This window comes from Myxocyprinus asiaticus, chromosome 12, assembly GCF_019703515.2.
Source record: "Myxocyprinus asiaticus isolate MX2 ecotype Aquarium Trade chromosome 12, UBuf_Myxa_2, whole genome shotgun sequence".
NCBI classification, from domain to species: domain Eukaryota; kingdom Metazoa; phylum Chordata; class Actinopteri; order Cypriniformes; family Catostomidae; genus Myxocyprinus; species Myxocyprinus asiaticus.
In genome coordinates, this window is record NC_059355.1 from 37152859 (window position 1) to 37170097 (window position 17239).

Below are 17239 nucleotides of genomic sequence, written 5' to 3' on the forward strand. Positions count from 1 at the left end.
GTCAATTCTGGCAGGTAGTTATTGTCAGAAGTCTGCACCAGCAGATGACCCATCACATCTGGGGAATGACTTAATTCAAGCAGTTTCAATTTTGTAAACTATTTTGCATGAACTACAGACATGCAAGGGCATTTGATAGTTTGAGGTATTCAACAAGTTCAGACTGATCACGTCACTAAAAGTGTGCATGAAAAGACTCAAATTATTTTTGTAGACACATTATTTCATGTCATTGTATGACCTACTGTCTAGTCCGCTAGATGCTCAAAGAGAATCAATAACTGTTCTAGGCAGTGACGATGAGTGGAAATGTGCTCAGACTGTACATAAGTACATTATAACAGACCATAATTTCATAAACAGCTCACCTCGTATGATATTGCATGTATCAGGCTGTAATTTACACAGCACAAAGTGTGGGAAGGCAACAACTTGAGTACTGTCATTCTTTCTCTTCCAGTGTATTACGCTTCCCTGTCTCCTTTTCCTTCCTCTCCCTTTTCATGCATACATTTGCACATATAATTCACACTTGCTCTCGCTCTCTCTCGCTCTCTCTCTCTCTCTCTGGGGGAGGTTTTGGAGTCGCATGTTATTGGGGGTGATAGAACAAACCCCCATGGGAGCATATATACTTGTGCTTGTGGGCAGTATGGTTAAAAGGTCACAGACACAGCAAGCGTGACCCTTCAACACCCTTGTCACTTTGTGGGATTGTTGGTAGCAGGGCAGAACGAGTTAATCCCCAGAAACGAGGCGGACTCAGATCCTTCTTTACTGCTGAGAACTTCCAGCCCATATGAGAACCACAGGTTCTGCACTGAGCAATTGTCCATGCATACCTAAGGAAACAAACACATACTCAAAATAAATGTTGTTACACATGATGACAAACTAAAAAAAATAAATTATATTGTGTTCTTGGATCAATTCTTAAACCTTCTGAAAAGATCAAAACAAGTGCTTGCCACAAGGGCATCAGGCCATTGCTAAAATTAGAACGATCAAAAGTAAAAAAAAATAAAATAAATTTCAGCGTACACAAACATTGATTCTCACCCTGGAAACCAACTATGCAGTGTGGAAGGTCGTCCGATCAGGTTGAGATTGTTGGCTTTGTAGACCGTAAGTGTCTCATGAACATATCCATGTGGATTCACATATGCTGCCATTGGCCCATACAGAGAAAGACTAAAAAGAGAGGAGTTGTGTCAGTAAATGAAAAGTCTTTCATTTCAATGCAATCTAAGTTGATTGTCTTTTTCAACATGTGACTGTGAAATTCAGGTCTCACCTGAAGATCTCATTCTTGCTGGTTATCTCTGTATCCTGACACTGTTTGCAGCACAGAGAGGTGCACTACAAGGACACGCAAATCCATCAAAATATGGGAAAAAATGTGTTATATTAATTTAACAACAGACAACTTGATATTTGAACATGTACACAAAGGCAGACACACATACACACCCTGTCCATGATGTCCAACTCACAGCGAAGTCTCTGAATGGCACTACCGATCTTCAGTAGCTGCAATCTTAAAGCATCATCTATTGGCAGACATGCAGCCACCCTGTATGAGAAATCTGTAGAGAGAGAGAGACACATTCTAACTATCTGAGTGTGTGTGTGTGTGTGTGTACGAGGGCCCCAGGCGTGAAAATGTCTGTGTGTGCGCTTGCGTACCTGTGGGATTTGTAGGCAGGGACTCATCTTTGAGGTTTTCATCCCATTCGTGGAGTTGTTTCTTTACTCTGCTCATAAGAGTTTTCTTGAGAGAGACACACACACATACACAACCATCAGCACTAAATTGTTGTCACTTAGAAGGTGACTGACCTTATGTCAAATAAAATAGCTTTCATCTAGGCCATTAATATGACTGGAGACTGTTTGCATCATCACTTTAAAGATATTTGTAAGTTGTCCATTTTCTTAAAGACCCTGGGAAATACATTTTTTAAAACAAAAGTCTATATCCATTAGCTTTTAAGGCCATCTACATGCTAGTGTACTTCTAAACCTTCACAAAAGTATTTTTCAGAAGACATAAGCATTTAAAATCTGCAGTCTCTCTCTTCCAACTAAAAACACTTCCAATGACAGAGGTTGAGAAACCTTGTCCAATCAAATGCTTTCTAGGACGAGAACGCACCCTCCCACTACTGTTCCTGGCTGTGTTCTAACTGCCGCTGATCATGCCTTCGCGGGGCACTTCGAAGGGAGCACAATCTATGCTGTAAGGTTGTTCCAAACAGATTTTCCAATAAGAATCTTTTAAAAAGTGAGTTCTGACTGACTGTTATCACCTTTCAGCCATCTGAGGCTCTCGCAGTGGAGGGTAATTGTCTTCGAAGGGAATAATAGGGCATAGGGATGATCACTTCTCAATGGGACGTAAACTGTAAAGCTGGGCTGTAAACTCAAACCTATTGGCTATTTGTAAAGAGATCAAACTTACAGAGTCATAAAGGGCATACACCCAGGGAGGCCATGTGGTCATACTAGCACAATGGAGCTTCTTCTACAAAAGAAAGAAAGACAGAGATTATGTAGATTATGTACAAATTAAAGATTATGGCTGCATCCAAATTCGCATACTGTCATGTATGTACTGCATTTGATGAAGAATGTACATCTAGGCCGTTACATAAGTATGTTATCTTATATGAAAGCAGTGGTTCTCAACCCAGGACCCTTCAGGATTTTACAATGGACATGAAGCGACGACCCAACGCAGTACCAAAACCTAACAAATTGTCAACAGAGCCCTCTACATTGCGAGTAAATCACTCGCATATGCAACCAAATTTCACACTGTGCAACTAAAATATGTATTTTATTAGCCACTGGCAAGTAAATATTCCGATTTACTCACCAGAGATTGAGATGAGTAGTGGCAAAGAAGAACTTAAGCGCCGTGATCCATGGACGTCTTTTAAAAGGTAAATGTGTTCAAACTCGGGAGACTGTAGATTTGAATTTGAGAACGTGTACAATAAATATTTGGAAAAGCAAGTCATACACATTATACAAGTAAAAGTTTCCTTTTGCTTCATTCTGTGTATTTTGTATCCAAAGACAAGACCCAGGCACCCCATTTTCATTTTCATGTCTCTTTTAATATCCTTTCTGTTATTTACAGTCAGTAAGTGATCAAAAAGATAAAAAATAAACAATATTTCTAATCATACATTGCACGTATGAGCAGGGCTATAGCAAGGTATTCTGGGCCCCCTAAATGTATATTGGTCAGGACCCCTTTCCTATTAAAAAATACAGCTTAGAATTTGTTGTGGGGCCCCCTTGGACCTGTGGGCCCCTAGAATCATTACCACCTTTCACCCCACTAGCTACGGCCCTGCGTATGAGGGAAAAATATCCGTGCAACTTCTCTCTCGTTAACGTGCGCTGCGCACATACAACTGTAAACACTTGCTCACAGAGCTGATCTCTTAAAGAGACAGTACCAATGTAGCGCTTGTTATACATATCAGTGTAAACTCAGTGTAAATCGCACAAGTGCACATAAACAAACATGCTACAGAGGGGGGCCTGGGTAGCTCAGCAAGTAAAGACGCTGACTACCACACCTGGAGTGGCGAGTTCGAATCCAGGGCGTGCTGAGTGACTCCAGCCAGGTCTCCTAAGCAACCAAACTGGCCCAGTTGCTAGGAAGGGTAGTCACATGGAGTAAACTCCTCGTGGTTGCTATAATGTGGTTTTCGCTCTCGGTGGGGCGAGTGGTGCGTGGATGCCGTGGAAAATAGCGTGAAGCCTCCACACGCGCTACGTCTCCGCAGTAATTCGCTCAACAAGCCACGTGATAAGATGCGCAGATTGACGGTCTCAGACACAGAGGCAACTGAGATTCATCCTCCGCCACCCGGATTGAGTCAAGTCACTACACCACCACAAGGACTTAAGCGCATTGGGAATTGGGCATTCAAAATTGGGGAGGAAAAAAAAACCTGCTACAAAACGTAGTAATGTAGTGTGTAAAAGACATAAATATTTATAAGGCACAATCATACATTATGAAATATAACTTCAGAAAACACTGTAAATAATTCAGAATTTAACAAGTAGGCTTGTGCTGTATCTATGCAAGGGTTTTGTAAAAATTTTTTTTTTTTTGCATAGTAGTTTTGATATAGTAGCACTATTATTTTTATGATATAATTATTAATTCTATTTTCATTATTAGGTTTCAACCTTTTGAATATTTTGTTTAAAAGGTGTATGAAATTTCAAACAGTGACAACAGCTTGTATCATTATAAAATCATATAAACTGATAGAATGTGAAATTTGTACATGTATATACAAGCTAAAATGTGATTAAAGGATCAAAAGCAATATATATGAAAACTATTCCTTGGTTTTCTTAATATCTTTTTAGTTTTCAGTTGAAGTATGCTTACATGCTGTCAAAAGTCTGGTGAGTAAAAACTAAAATTTTCTAGCCAATGGCGATTCTTTCTCCAACATGTCTGTAGAGGGTTGCAACATAAAAGTCCTTAAATCATACACTGAATGTATTAATATTACCATGAACTACATTGGTCGGACTTAGATAAATTGGCAGTTTTGTAAATTTATAAAGAGCAGATTGGCAATTTACCAGCAAACTCATGAAACAAACACTGGCCAAATACTGTTGAGTTGTATTGGACGCACAGCCTTTGATGTCAATAACATATGGTAAGGAAAACATTCTCCTCCCTTTTAAAAGTTGACAAACCAATTTGTTTTGCAATCCTACATACCTACTATGCACAATCATATGGTTTGTGGCATTTTATTATTTGGATTTAACATTGCCTGTTCTCTGCTGTCTGAGAGTCAGTCAGGGTTCACCAGTTCACTGCAATTCACCAGTTGAGAAACAATGTACTAAAGCATAGCGTGTGCATGTGTGTGCATTGGTGAGTGATATGTGTTTAAGTGAGTTACCTGTCTATCGGTCTGGCTGCACCTGACCTGTGGTGGTGTTGTTTGTGATTGTCTGGTCTGTGGCATGTGTGTGTGCACGCGTTGCAGGAATTGCAGTCCACATAAAGGGTCTGGCAGAATCCTCTCAGTTAAAATTTGTACTTTTGCCTGGCGAATCCTATAAAAGTATTAACAATGATATACAATCAAAATAGCTTTCTGAGTATGTTTGCATTTACAGTACTGTGTTTTATGTATTATTCAGTGTTGTGCATCTTTCTATATTTATATTTTGCAGATGACTCCTACCCATCTGCTTGTGTACGTATATCGTGCACTCTGAAGCGTTGCCGTCCAACAGCTTTGATCTTTACTGTCTCTATGCCGTACTCCTGTTCCTCGCGAAATGCATAAATCTCTGCAGTTGTCCCAAATTCTGCCTTTATCTCTCCTCCACTCACATCAGGACTGAGACAGACAGACAGACAGACAGACAATGATTCAGTAAACTCTAACAAACAGTAAATGCTGAGATCATTCTCTTAAATTAATACAAATCTATCAAAGGTTATAGGTGAGGTTAGGTTATAGGTTATTTTACATGCTACTCTGTCTTGCTTTTGTGAGTACCTGTGTGCAAGTACTGCAAATGTGCGATCTTGGCTTATGAGGGTGCGGAACATGCTGACCTCCTGTGGCCGGAAAAGTTGCAAAGGCAGAGTCTGACCTGGGATCAGTATAAGAGCAACATGGGGAAGAACGGGCAGATTCTGCACACTGTCTTCATCATGCAGAGTGCGGCCGTGAAACTCCTCCATGTCTGAGCCCAGATACTTCTCAAGCATAAATTAATGCACACACATGCAGATAAACACATAAAAAACAGATCTTGCTAACTTATTTAAAGGAATAGTTCACCCAAAAATGAAAATTCTCAATAGTTTCTCACCCTCATGCCATCCCAGATGTGTATGACTTACTATCTTCTGCTGAACTAAGATTTTTAGAAGAATATTTCAGCTCTGTAGGTCCACACGATGCAACTGAATGAGTACTAACATTTTGAAGCTCTAAAAGCATATAAAGACAGCATAAAAGTAATCCATACGACTCCAGGGGTTTTCCAGTGGACTCCATGTTTTCATAAGCGATATGATAAGTGGGGGTGAAAAACAGATCAATATTTAAGTCCTTTTCTACCGTCAGTCTCCACGTTCTCTTTTATATTCTTCTTATTTCGTTTTTGGTAATTCACCTTTTTCGTGCATATCGCCACCTACTAGGCAGGGAGGAGAATTGATAGTAAAAAAAGGATTTAAATATTGATCTGTTTCTCACCCACACCTATCATATCACTTCTGAAGATATAGATTTAACCACTTGGGTCATATGGATTACTTTTACACTTTGTGTGCATTTTGGAGCTTCAAAATGTATGTACCCATTCACTTGTATTGAATGGACCAACAGAGCTGAAATATTCTTCTAAAAATCTTCGTTTGTGTTCTGCAGAAGAAAGAGTCTGGGATGGCATTAGGGGTGATCAATAATAGGGCATTCAGAGTGATCAATAAATCATTCAAATTAAATTTTGGTTGCATTTGGTTGCCAACATCTGGACATACCAGGGACATATGCAAGCATCCTTTTTGTGGACTTCAGTTCGGCTTTCAACACCATCATCCCAGCTATTCTCCGGACTAAATTACACCAACTCTCTGTTTTCACGTCTATCTGTCAGTGGATTACCAGCTTTCTGACAGACAGGCAGAAGCTTGTGAGACAGGGGAAATTCACTTCCAGCACCTGTACAATCAGCACTGGTGCCCGCCAGGGATGTGTGCTCTCCCCACTACTCTTCTCCCTCTACACCAACGACTGCATCGCTAAGGACCCCTCTGTCAAGCTCCTGATGTTTGCAGACGACACCACTGTCATCAGCCTCATCTGAGATGACGATGAGTCTGCATACAGAAGGGAGGTTGAACAGCTGGCTGTCTGGTGCAGTCAAAACAACCTTGAGCTGAACACGCTCAAAATGGTGGAAATGACTGTGGACTTTAGGAGGAACCCCACAACACTGTCCCCCCTCAACCTTTCTAAACAGCACTGTGGCAGCAGTGGATTCATTCAGGTTCCTGGGCTCTACCATCTCACAGGACCTGAAGTGGGAGACCCACATTGACTCCATTGCGAAAAAGGCCCAGCAGAGGTTGTACTTCCTTCACCAGTTGAGGAAATTCAACCTGCCACAGGCGCTGCTGAAACAGTTCTACTCAGCGGTCATTGAGTCTGTCCTCTGCACTTCAATAACTGTCTGGTTTGGTTCAGCAATGAAATCAGACATCAGAAGACTACAAAGGACAGTTCGGACTGCTGAGAGGATTATTGGTTGCCCCCTGCCGCCCCCCACCCCCCCCCTTCAAGAACTATACACTTCCAGAGTGAGGAAAAAGGCTGGAAAAATCACTCTGGACCCCACTCACCCTGCCCATTACCTTTTTGAACTGTTGCCTTCTAGCCGACGCTTCAGAGCTCTGAGCACCAGAACCGTCAGGCACAGGAACAGTTTTTTCCCCCAGGGCTATCCATGTCATAAACAGTTAAAACTGCCCCTTTGAGCAATAATTAATGTGCAATACACAGCTTAGTCTTTTTATATTATCCAACACATCCAACCTCTTCTGCCATTACATTCCCTTGCACTGTACATAACCGATTTGTATTTAGATTTGCACTACGTATGTGTGTGTATATGTATGAATGTATGTATATCTTGTTGCTGTTTTTGTATTGTTGTGTAATGGAAGCTCCTGTCACCAAGACAAATTCCTTGTATGTGTAAGCATACTTGGCAATAAAGCTCATTCTGATTCTGATTTGTGAGATATAAAAAACAAAAACATTTTTTTAACTGATTGTGTAAAATAGGCACATAACATTGTAATACCAATCGTAGGTCCCTGAATCGAATCGAATTCAATTCGCGGCAGACATCGGATCGCTGGCCAAGAGAATCGATATCAGATCATATCGTCATGAAACCCCTAGATGGCATGAGGGTGAGCAATGATGAGATAATTTTTATTTTAAGGTGAACTATCCCTTTAATGGGTATATAACAGATTGTAATTTCTTAGAAAGCAGGATTGAATCAAACTTCTCAGTTCACTTTGGCCATAAACTATATGCAAAACAAATGAATGCACATGTTAATGAATTACTATACTAGAGCTATATCCAACTTGATGGCCTCAAGTTACATGACAGATTACTCACAGCATGTGACGTTGGCAGACTTGTGTCAAAGTTTATAATACTTGGCTTTTCTGCAGCCTCACCATCTCGATCCTCTGTTTCCATGTCATCCTCTTCTTCCGCTTCATTTTCTGTAGAAAGACAGTCAGAGCTAGGGAGTAAAAATAGTTTTATTTTCACCCCTTTCAACCTACTTTCGCTTTTCATCTCATTTATTACACGGTTAGTTTAGGAGGACATGGTCAGAGACATTAATGTTACTTATCAACAAGCTAATGTCCTATCCAGTTACAGTATGTGTGAATAAAAGCCGAATGTAAGAATACAAGTGAATGTAAACAGTGAAAACAACCACTGTCTGCTGACAACAATACAGTAAAGCACATATATGCGTGCACACTTGGCTCAAAACTGTTGTTTCAGCAATTTAGGCTAGAATAGATTTACAATACCAAAACAGCCGTTTCAAAAATATTTTTCCAAAAATATGTTTTTAAAGGGAAACCTGTCATGCACTGCGGATTTTGAAATGTCTACAAAAACCTCCCTTTATCTACTGAGGAGGACATTAAGCAGGTATGCTTTTGATACTGCCCTAGCTGCGTGTTTAATTGGAGACTATTCGGCATACGCACCTGGCAGGAGTTGTAGCTGGTTCCCCATTTCGTCGTTAATGTTGTTGTCGCCTCCGCCCCTCTCAGCAGCCATTGCCCGTGTGTTTACAATCCGCACTCAACGAGCAATGCACAACCGTGAAGACTTCTGCTCGGGAAAATATAGAGCGCCTCAACGTGGACGGATGTCAGAATTTTATGCCTGAATTCTTAGTTTAGAAGGCACAGAGGCAGCGTTTGCAAAATATATGAAATAATCTTATTAAAATTCCACTTGTACCAATCGCGACAAAGTGATACCTTACCAGCTTTGGGAAAGTGTTGGGTGTATCAACTGGCATAACCAACACAAAGCTGCTTTGGTAAGTCTGATGGAATATAAAAAGTTGTAGATATCTCAAAGCATGGTAGGTTGGCATTCGTTGCATATACTTATAGCCCTAATGAGTATTTGGACGCTGATCCAAACTTAAAAATGTGCGAATGTCTTTGCATTAGGTAACAAAATGTCAAACTAAGTGTCATTTGTTTTAAAGATAGCCCAAGCACACTTAAAGGAAATCATTTCACAGAAACGTTGTGTACACACACACACACACATGTGATTAACAACATCTGTGTTTACTGTTAGGACACCTGTGTGAAGCTGACTTTTAAAAATCACAAACCATTTGGTTAAAGGAATAGTTCACCCAAAAAATGAAAATTCTCTCACCATTTACTCACCCTCATGCCATCCCAGATGTGTTTGACTTTCTCCTGCAGAACACAAATGAAGATTTTTAGAAGAATATCTCAGCTCTGTAGGTCCATACAATACAGGTGAATGTGTACATACATTTTGTGATCCACAGATCACATAAAGTCCGCATAAAAGTATAAGACTCCAGTGGTTAAATCCATAAATTCTGAAGCGATATGATTGGTGTGGGTCAGAAACAGCTCAATATTTAAGTTTTACTATAAATATCCACTTTCACTTCCACATTCATCTTCTTTTGTTTTTTGGCGATTTGCATTATTCGTGCATATCGCAACCAACTGGTTGGGGCTGGTCAAAGGTGTAGATTTATACTAAAAAAATACTTTTTGATCTGTGTCTCACCCACACCTATTATATTGCTTAAAAATATATAGATTTAACCACTGGAGTCTTATGGATTACTTTTCAAATTAAAATCTTTGGGTGAGCTATCACTTTAAAGTTAATTGCATGAAAGGTTAAGTGATTGAATAAAGGGAAAAGATATAGCATTGTTTGTGTGTAGATGCCACTTGCTTTGATATTTTGTTATCTAATGCAGGCCCTCTACATGGGCCTTTGAGTCTTTACCCTGCTGAGTGATTTGAGGCTGGGGCCCACCCATATCATTTTGTTCTGAGCCCTGTAAATTCGTGTGACATCCCTGATTTAATGCAATGATATGCATACATTTGAAGTGTGCCTTAAATGTCCAAATATTTTTGGGGCCGCTATTTGAACAGTGTATCTGCATGCGTACTGTGGGTTAACTCATTGTTCTTGTTTACTGATCAGGTGGATGATGGCACCAGCAGAGCATTTGTGTGTGGTGCTTCTGCTCTGTGTGTGTGCCTGTAGTGGTGTAAGTGACTATTACTCTGTGCTTGGAGTTTGTCGCTCTGCCTCTGCAAAAGAGATCAAGAAAGCGTTTCACAAACTGGCTCTTAAACACCACCCTGATAAGAACCAAAGCCCCAATGCACAGCAGACCTTCACAAACATTGCTCAGGGTGTGTATAACACACACTTAAATTTATTCATTTGGTGAACACCTTTATGCCAAACGACTTCGGTGCGCTTAAAGTATTTTATAAGCATGTGGGTTTCCTGGAAATCAAACCCATTACCTTGACATAGGTAGTGCCAATATGGAGCCAGAATGATCTCAAAAATTATATATATATATATATATATATATATATATATATATATATATATATATATATACATATACAAAATACAATTCATAAAAACACCAGTGAGAGCACAGATATTTCCCCGATTGCCCACACAAATACATCTCACTTTAATAAATTCAAAATGTTGTTACATTTATTCATGGATTATTGAATCTGCATTTGTAAATCGTCACATGTGTGGATCACTTTGGATTTGTGTGTTGCTATTTTTGAGACCTTCCTGCCAGGTTGCGATTCACAAATAGCATTCTTTTGGGAGAAGTCCTCTTTAGTCAATCACACTGAGCTTTTAATCCACCAATCATAACACGCCATGCTGATCTGACTCGAAGCATAATGTTATGTTGTTTTGCGCAATGTGACTGCATTAGTGCACAGAGGGACATTCTCAGCGTTTCAGCATTGCAGCAGACCACACTCTACGAGTAAGTAAAACAGACTTTCTATTCTGTCTCATGGCATTTTATAACTCATATTATGAGGTTTGTTTTTGATAATGAAGTCTGGCATTTGCAGATCTGCAAAGCTAATGCTAATTGCCACACTTTCTGAAGAGAAGCTAGTTGTCTTTAAAATTAAGAGAAACATATTTTAACTCTAGTGTTTGTTGGAAGGTTGTAGTAATCACAGGTACCACAAATGCAGATTCAACAATCCATGAATAAATGTAACAACATTCACACATTTTTGATGCAAATTAATTCAAGAACTTGATAGATGGGGGCCTGGGTTGCTCAGCGAGTATTGACACTGTCTACCAACCCTGGAGTCACGAGTTCGAATCCAGGGTGTGCTGAGTGACTCCAGCCAGGTCTCCTAAGCAACCAAATTGGCCCGGTTGCTAGGGAAGGTAGAGTCACACAGGGTAACCTCCTCATGGTCGCGTTTAGTGGTTCTCACTCTCAGTGGGGTGCATGGTAAGTTGTGCATGGACCTCCGCATGCGGAGTCTCCGTGGTGTCATGCACGACGAGCCACGTGATAAGATGCACGGATTGATGGTCTCGGAAGCAGAGGCAACTGAGACTTGTCCTCCGCCACCCGGATTGAGGTGAGTAACTGCACCACCACAAGGACCTACTAAGTAGTGGGAATTGGGCATTCCAAATTGGGAGAAAAGGGGATACATTTTTTTTTTTTAAATAAATAAAAAAAAATTATGAATTGTATTTTGTATATACATTATTTTTGAGATCATTCTGGTTCCATAGTGCCATGCTTTGTCCGTTGAGATACAGGAACGCACATACACAAAATAGAGCATAGATATACTTTGGCTGTGTCTGAAAGCTGAAAAATCTAATTTTTCTTTTTAAACAAGTCCAAACGCAATGTTTTTGTAAAATCCTAAAATCCTAGTCTCCTAAGATGCCATTGTCCTGTAGATGTATAAAGGCAGCATAGATGTATCATTCTCTGCCTGTGATATATCTCACAAGATTTCAGTAGATGAAGGAAAAGATAAAAATTTTGATTAAAGGAGTTGTTGAAAGTAGTAAATGAGTTTCTTTTTTTTTTTTAAACTTATGTCTCAATTTCTACAGAGAATAAAGAATAGTAATCACTAAATATTTGCATGGTTATTGCTAAAGTTTCCTTTAATTTATATATGAGGTTATGGTGCTTTGAAAGCCTTTCTGAAACCAGTTTCCATAGTAAATACAGTACATTCATACTGGGCAGCAAGGCTTTGGTTTTGGACACAGCCTTTATGAAACCACAGGCATGTACAATGATCCATGCCAAAATAATTGGATTTACTGCCACACTGATGTGAATTATTTTATGATTAACTCTGTGTCCCTCTCTACCCTTAGCCTATGAGGTGCTGTCTGACCGAGAGAAGAGGATAATATATGATCAAATGGAAGATCTTACTAACCCTGGGCAGGGCAGAAAGAGAGAGGGAAAGAAAGATCAGAGGGAGGAAATGGGCAGTAATCCATTCTTTGATAAAAGTAAAAGGGGTTTTCAGCATTTTAGTCTAGAAGAGCTGCTTCAGACGCTACAGATGGATGATGGCTTGTATATGAGCGGAGAACCTAGTTATGAAGGATGGAGTTTTATTTTAGGGGCTGAGGATGATGATGAAAAAGTCTTCCTCAGTGATCTTTTTAACATGTTGTGATTTTCAGGGTTTGTGTAACTTCATGAGAGTTTTTAAATTAACAGGGTTTTTTTTTTTATTTTATTTTTTATTATTATTATTATAAAAATGCTTCTGGACAATTGCCCTGCTTCTGCATTAAGTAATTATGTTGTAAATAAAACTTTAAACAGCTTTAAAAATAACTTGTTTTTGTATAGAGATGCTTTTTTTTTTTTCTTTTTTCTGTTGTTGTAAAAATTGTTGACTCAAATAATTTCAAAGATGATGATATACAGTACAATGCCTACCTTACACTGATGTCTGGACAAGGAGAAGTCGATCACTGTCAGTTGATGGTGTCAAAGGGCTTCCATTTATGAGAAAGTGTTTCAGTTACTTGTGTATGTACTTGAAGACTAAAAAGATGGATCTTACATGACAATTACATAATTGTCGGGTTCATACATCATTAGTGTGCTCTACCAAGGACATAACCTCAGACAAACATTTTGTCTCATGAAATATTTGAAAGCTGTTATATTAAGTTAAATACAATATCTATAAAGTGACATCAACCACTGTGTCCTGGAATCAACATGCACTGCTAAACAAAGTACAGTATGTACGGTACATGCATTCACATGTTTGCATTTACAGTAAGACTGAACACACACATGCTAATGTATGATCAGATAGATTAACACAATATAACAGATTCCATCATAATAATCACTCAACCTTCTTTATCATGCTATAATATCACAAAACAATATATATCCAAAGCATTGTCTGCTTAGTAAACCATGGGAGTGCAGCACCCATGGAACCCATAGAAGTTCTGTCATAGAATTATTGTTAATACACAATAGAAGTATCAGATTAATTAATGAATTTGGAAATTAGGATAAAAGTATTCTTAAGGTTAGACGTAGGTTGTTTCCCTCTTTCATTGTACATACACAAACACATGGAGAATTGAATGCCCATACAAACCCTCTGGACTGCGACCCAGTCTGAACTTTGACTAGTTTTAGGAAGGAAGGATATTTTTGTAGAGCAGTTGGAGAAGATAATGGCCTTATTTAAGCCTATAGAAATTACTTCCTACTATTAATAAAAAATGTAAAAATAACAGTCAGATTTTTTATTTTTTTTTGTAATTAACATTTTTTATTGATTCAAAAAGAAAGCACAACAGAGAAAAACACAACATATACACACCAAATCAACATTTAACATTTAACACTCATTAATATCCCTCCCCAAACACCAACCCCACCCTACCCCAAAGAACACCCCTGTGGTCACATAAAATAATACACACACACAAACAATAAAATAAAAAATACAAATAAATAAAAAATAAAATATATAATAAATATACATAATTAAACTAAACATCTCCCTCCTCATCCCTTCCCCTAGAGTCCTCCAAAACTGCCAAATACCTACCCCACTTCCTGAAAAATAAGTCCTCCCGCCCCAGCCTTCCATCTATCATCCTCTCATAAGCAGCCACCCTCAACAGTCATAGATTTAACTCATCACATTTTCTAATATACTGTTTAGATGAGCCAGATGAAAAGAAAAATACAAATGCAAGGAACAGATAGTAAATATAGGTATTGATTATAGTGTAAAAAAAAAAAAAAATTGTGTATGCTAAATGTTTTGCCAATTAAACTATTTTAATTGAATCCAAATGATTCAAAGGGATTCAGGTTTACCCTGTACCTTCAGTGTGTCAGCCTGGGAAAAAGTCAAACACTGACATCTGAACTTTAAGGTTTTAACCTGTTTGATCTTGACATGAGACAGTTAAAGAGAATGACATGAGAAGATAGCAGAGAGGAAAATGATTTACTGTAATTGTGCTGATAGAAACGACGTACAGTATATCTTTTCTAATTCCGTTGCTGCGTTTTTGACTACTTTCACAGATCTAATCTGGATTTTAGACCAAAATTAATGCTCTTTGTGTATGTGTATTATGGATGCTTGCGAATAACTGTAAGGGATTTCCATTGTCAATAGGGACAAGTTCATTGAAAAACCATGATGTCAAAAGGACATCTATGGCACAATATTTGCTCATATAAAACAAATCAGAGAAATTACACCACTTTAATGGAAAAGTTCACCCAAAATTTCAATTTTTCTTATCATTTACTCACCCTCACGCCATCCCAGATGTGAATGTCTTTCTTCTGCTGAACACAAGTGATTTTTTTGAAGAATATTTCAGCTCTGTTGGTCCATTCAGTGCAAGTGCATGGTTGCAAGAACTTTAAAGCTAAAAAAAAAGCACATAATCCAACTCCAGTGGTTGAATCCATGTCTTCAGAAGTGATATGATAGGTGTGAATGAAAAACATATCAATATCTAAGTCTTTTTTTTTTTTTACTATAAATGTGCACTTTCACTTCCACATACTTCTTCTTTTAGTTTTAGCAATTCACATTCTTTGTGCATATCTCCACCTACTGGGCAGGGTTGAGAATTTATATTTAAAAAAATAACCGATTGACTTAATTGATTTCTCAACTACATCTATAATATTGCATCTGATGAAATGGATATAACCACTGGATTTATATGATTGGTGTGGGTGAGAAATGGATCAGTATTTAAGTCCATTTTCACTATAAATTCTCCTCCCTGCTCAGTCTGTAGCTGTGTCTCGTTTTGAAGGCTGCATGCTAGGTAAGACATGTCCTTTGAAGGCTGCAGTATACCAAGCCTCGTTTAAACGAGACTGCCTTCGTAGGACAAACGGAAACAGAACGTAACATGATTGCTATGACAGCACGCCACACTTTAACAAGCACAAGCGTTTTAAGTGACAAGGGAACAAAGTCCTTTGGAAGGGAATGTATGAGGTAAATTTGAGGAGAGTTATAATGATATAAGAGAAAAGAAAAAAGATTTTACAGGTGTACATTTAGTCTTTAATACTTTATTTTAATTATATATTACTATAATTATACATATTATATACTCTGCACCCATCTAAAAATGAAAATTCTCTCATTATTTACTCATCCTCATGATATCACGTGTGTATGACTTTCTTTCTTCACTAGAACACAATTGAATAAAAATAGAACAATATCTTAGCTCAGTAGGTCCTTAAAATGCAAGTGAATGGAGATTTCTCTTTTGAAGCTCCAAAAATCACAGAGAGTCAGCATAAACGTCATCCATACGACAACATCTGTTAAATTATTGTCTTCTAAAGATAAATATTTAATTTCTTTTTTAACTCTAAATCATGCTTCCAGTCAGGAGTGGTACACATGTGTGATGTAATCGTATTGGCATTTGACGCACGTGCTGTTTACAATTGAGAAGGAGGAACGTTGTACAGTAGCTTGGTAGGTTTTGGTTTAGATATGTAATTATCTGTTTCCTTACTGACAATGGTGCGTTTGTGCACTTATCCTGGATGTCTCAACCGAGTGGAGAATGTGAGATTATGTCGGTATCATGGCAACGCGAATACGTCACACAAGAGACCGCTTGGACTCCACCATCTCGTAAAGCTTTCCCTTACATTGGATTATAGTTAAAAAATACATAATATTGATATTTTCCGATCATAATGCTTTAGTAGACATTAATTTAACCGCTGGAGTCGTATTGATGCTGTTTATGCTGACTGTTTGTGATTTTTGGAGCTTCAAAAGAGAAATCTCCATTTGCTTGCATTTGAAGGACCTACTGAGCTAAGATATTGTTCTATTTTTCTTCAAATGTGTTCTGGTGAAGAAAGAAAGTAATACACATCTGTGATATCATGAGGGTGAATAAATAATGAGATAATTTACATTTTTGCATGAACTCTCCCTTTAAATATTGATCAGTTTCTCAACCACACCCATCATATCACTTCTGAAGATATGGATTAAAACACTGGAGTCTTATGGATTACTTTTATGATGCCTTTATGTGCTTTTTGGTGCATCAACATTTTGGCACCCATTCACTTGTATTGTATAGACCTACAGAGCTGAGATATTCTTCTAAAAATCTTAATTTTTGTTCTACAGAAGAAAGAAAGTAAACACATCTGGGATGGCATAAGGGTGAGTAAATGACGAGAGATTTTTCATTTTGGGGTGAACTATTCCTTTAAGCTATTTTCGTGTGGTGCAAACCTATAAAGGTCATGCTGCCATCGAACAGCTTAACATCTTTAACCAAAACCAATTTTTGTATATTTAATATGTATTTTGATTGTGCATTGTTTTGATAAGTCTGAGATGTAGGCTAATTCACTTAATTGAGTCTCTCATCTGCCTCAGATCTGTCGGCCTGAACAAACTTGGACAAATGTATACAGTCGTCTTATGTAACTTTTTTAACCACTAAGCTTTTGCATTAATTTGAGAGCAAGCCCCTGT

At 38.3% G+C, this 17239-nt stretch overlaps 2 protein-coding genes across 5 annotated transcripts; one reads left to right on the forward strand and one right to left on the reverse strand.

The window, feature by feature from the left end:
- Positions 1-27: 27 nt before the first annotated feature.
- Positions 28-9759, reverse strand: LOC127449306 (protein cereblon). Of its 4 annotated transcripts, XM_051712652.1 has the most exons (14): positions 9645-9759; positions 9522-9565; positions 9112-9174; positions 8828-8954; positions 8214-8323; positions 5565-5767; positions 5244-5402; positions 4956-5112; positions 2462-2524; positions 1687-1771; positions 1471-1586; positions 1295-1359; positions 1060-1191; positions 28-842 (listed from the first exon to the last, which is right to left on the reverse strand). In XM_051712652.1, exons 4-14 carry the CDS (start codon positions 8898-8900, stop codon positions 665-667), a joined length of 1341 nt encoding a protein of 446 aa, XP_051568612.1. In that variant the 5' UTR covers positions 8901-8954; positions 9112-9174; positions 9522-9565; positions 9645-9759; the 3' UTR covers positions 28-664. The 4 variants fall into 4 exon arrangements, with proteins under 4 accessions (XP_051568612.1, XP_051568615.1, XP_051568613.1 ...); XM_051712655.1 differs by lacking the exons at positions 9112-9174; positions 9522-9565; positions 9645-9759 and having other exon boundaries at positions 8276-8323; positions 8828-8968; XM_051712653.1 differs by lacking the exons at positions 9112-9174; positions 9522-9565; positions 9645-9759 and having other exon boundaries at positions 8276-8343; positions 8828-8959.
- On the forward strand, positions 9048-13123 carry zgc:152986 (uncharacterized protein LOC101884054 homolog). Its single transcript, XM_051712662.1, has 3 exons — positions 9048-9168; positions 10344-10558; positions 12564-13123. Exons 2-3 carry the CDS (start codon positions 10348-10350, stop codon positions 12872-12874), a joined length of 522 nt encoding a protein of 173 aa, XP_051568622.1. The 5' UTR covers positions 9048-9168; positions 10344-10347; the 3' UTR covers positions 12875-13123.
- Positions 13124-17239: the final 4116 nt, after the last annotated feature.

Coding starts and splice junctions, on each gene's coding strand:
- LOC127449306 (XM_051712652.1), bottom strand. CDS start 8,900: ATGGCTGCTGAGAGGGGCGGAGGCGACAACAACATTAACGACGAAATG. Junction 8,324..8,827: donor CCAGCTACAACTCCTGCCAG/GTGCGTATGCCG, acceptor GTCTTTCTACAG/AAAATGAAGCGGAAGAAGAG. Junction 1,587..1,686: donor CCTGCCTACAAATCCCACAG/GTACGCAAGCGC, acceptor CTCTCTCTACAG/ATTTCTCATACAGGGTGGCT.
- zgc:152986 (XM_051712662.1), top strand. CDS start 10,348: ATGATGGCACCAGCAGAGCATTTGTGTGTGGTGCTTCTGCTCTGTGTG. Junction 10,559..12,563: donor CTTCACAAACATTGCTCAGG/GTGTGTATAACA, acceptor CTCTACCCTTAG/CCTATGAGGTGCTGTCTGAC.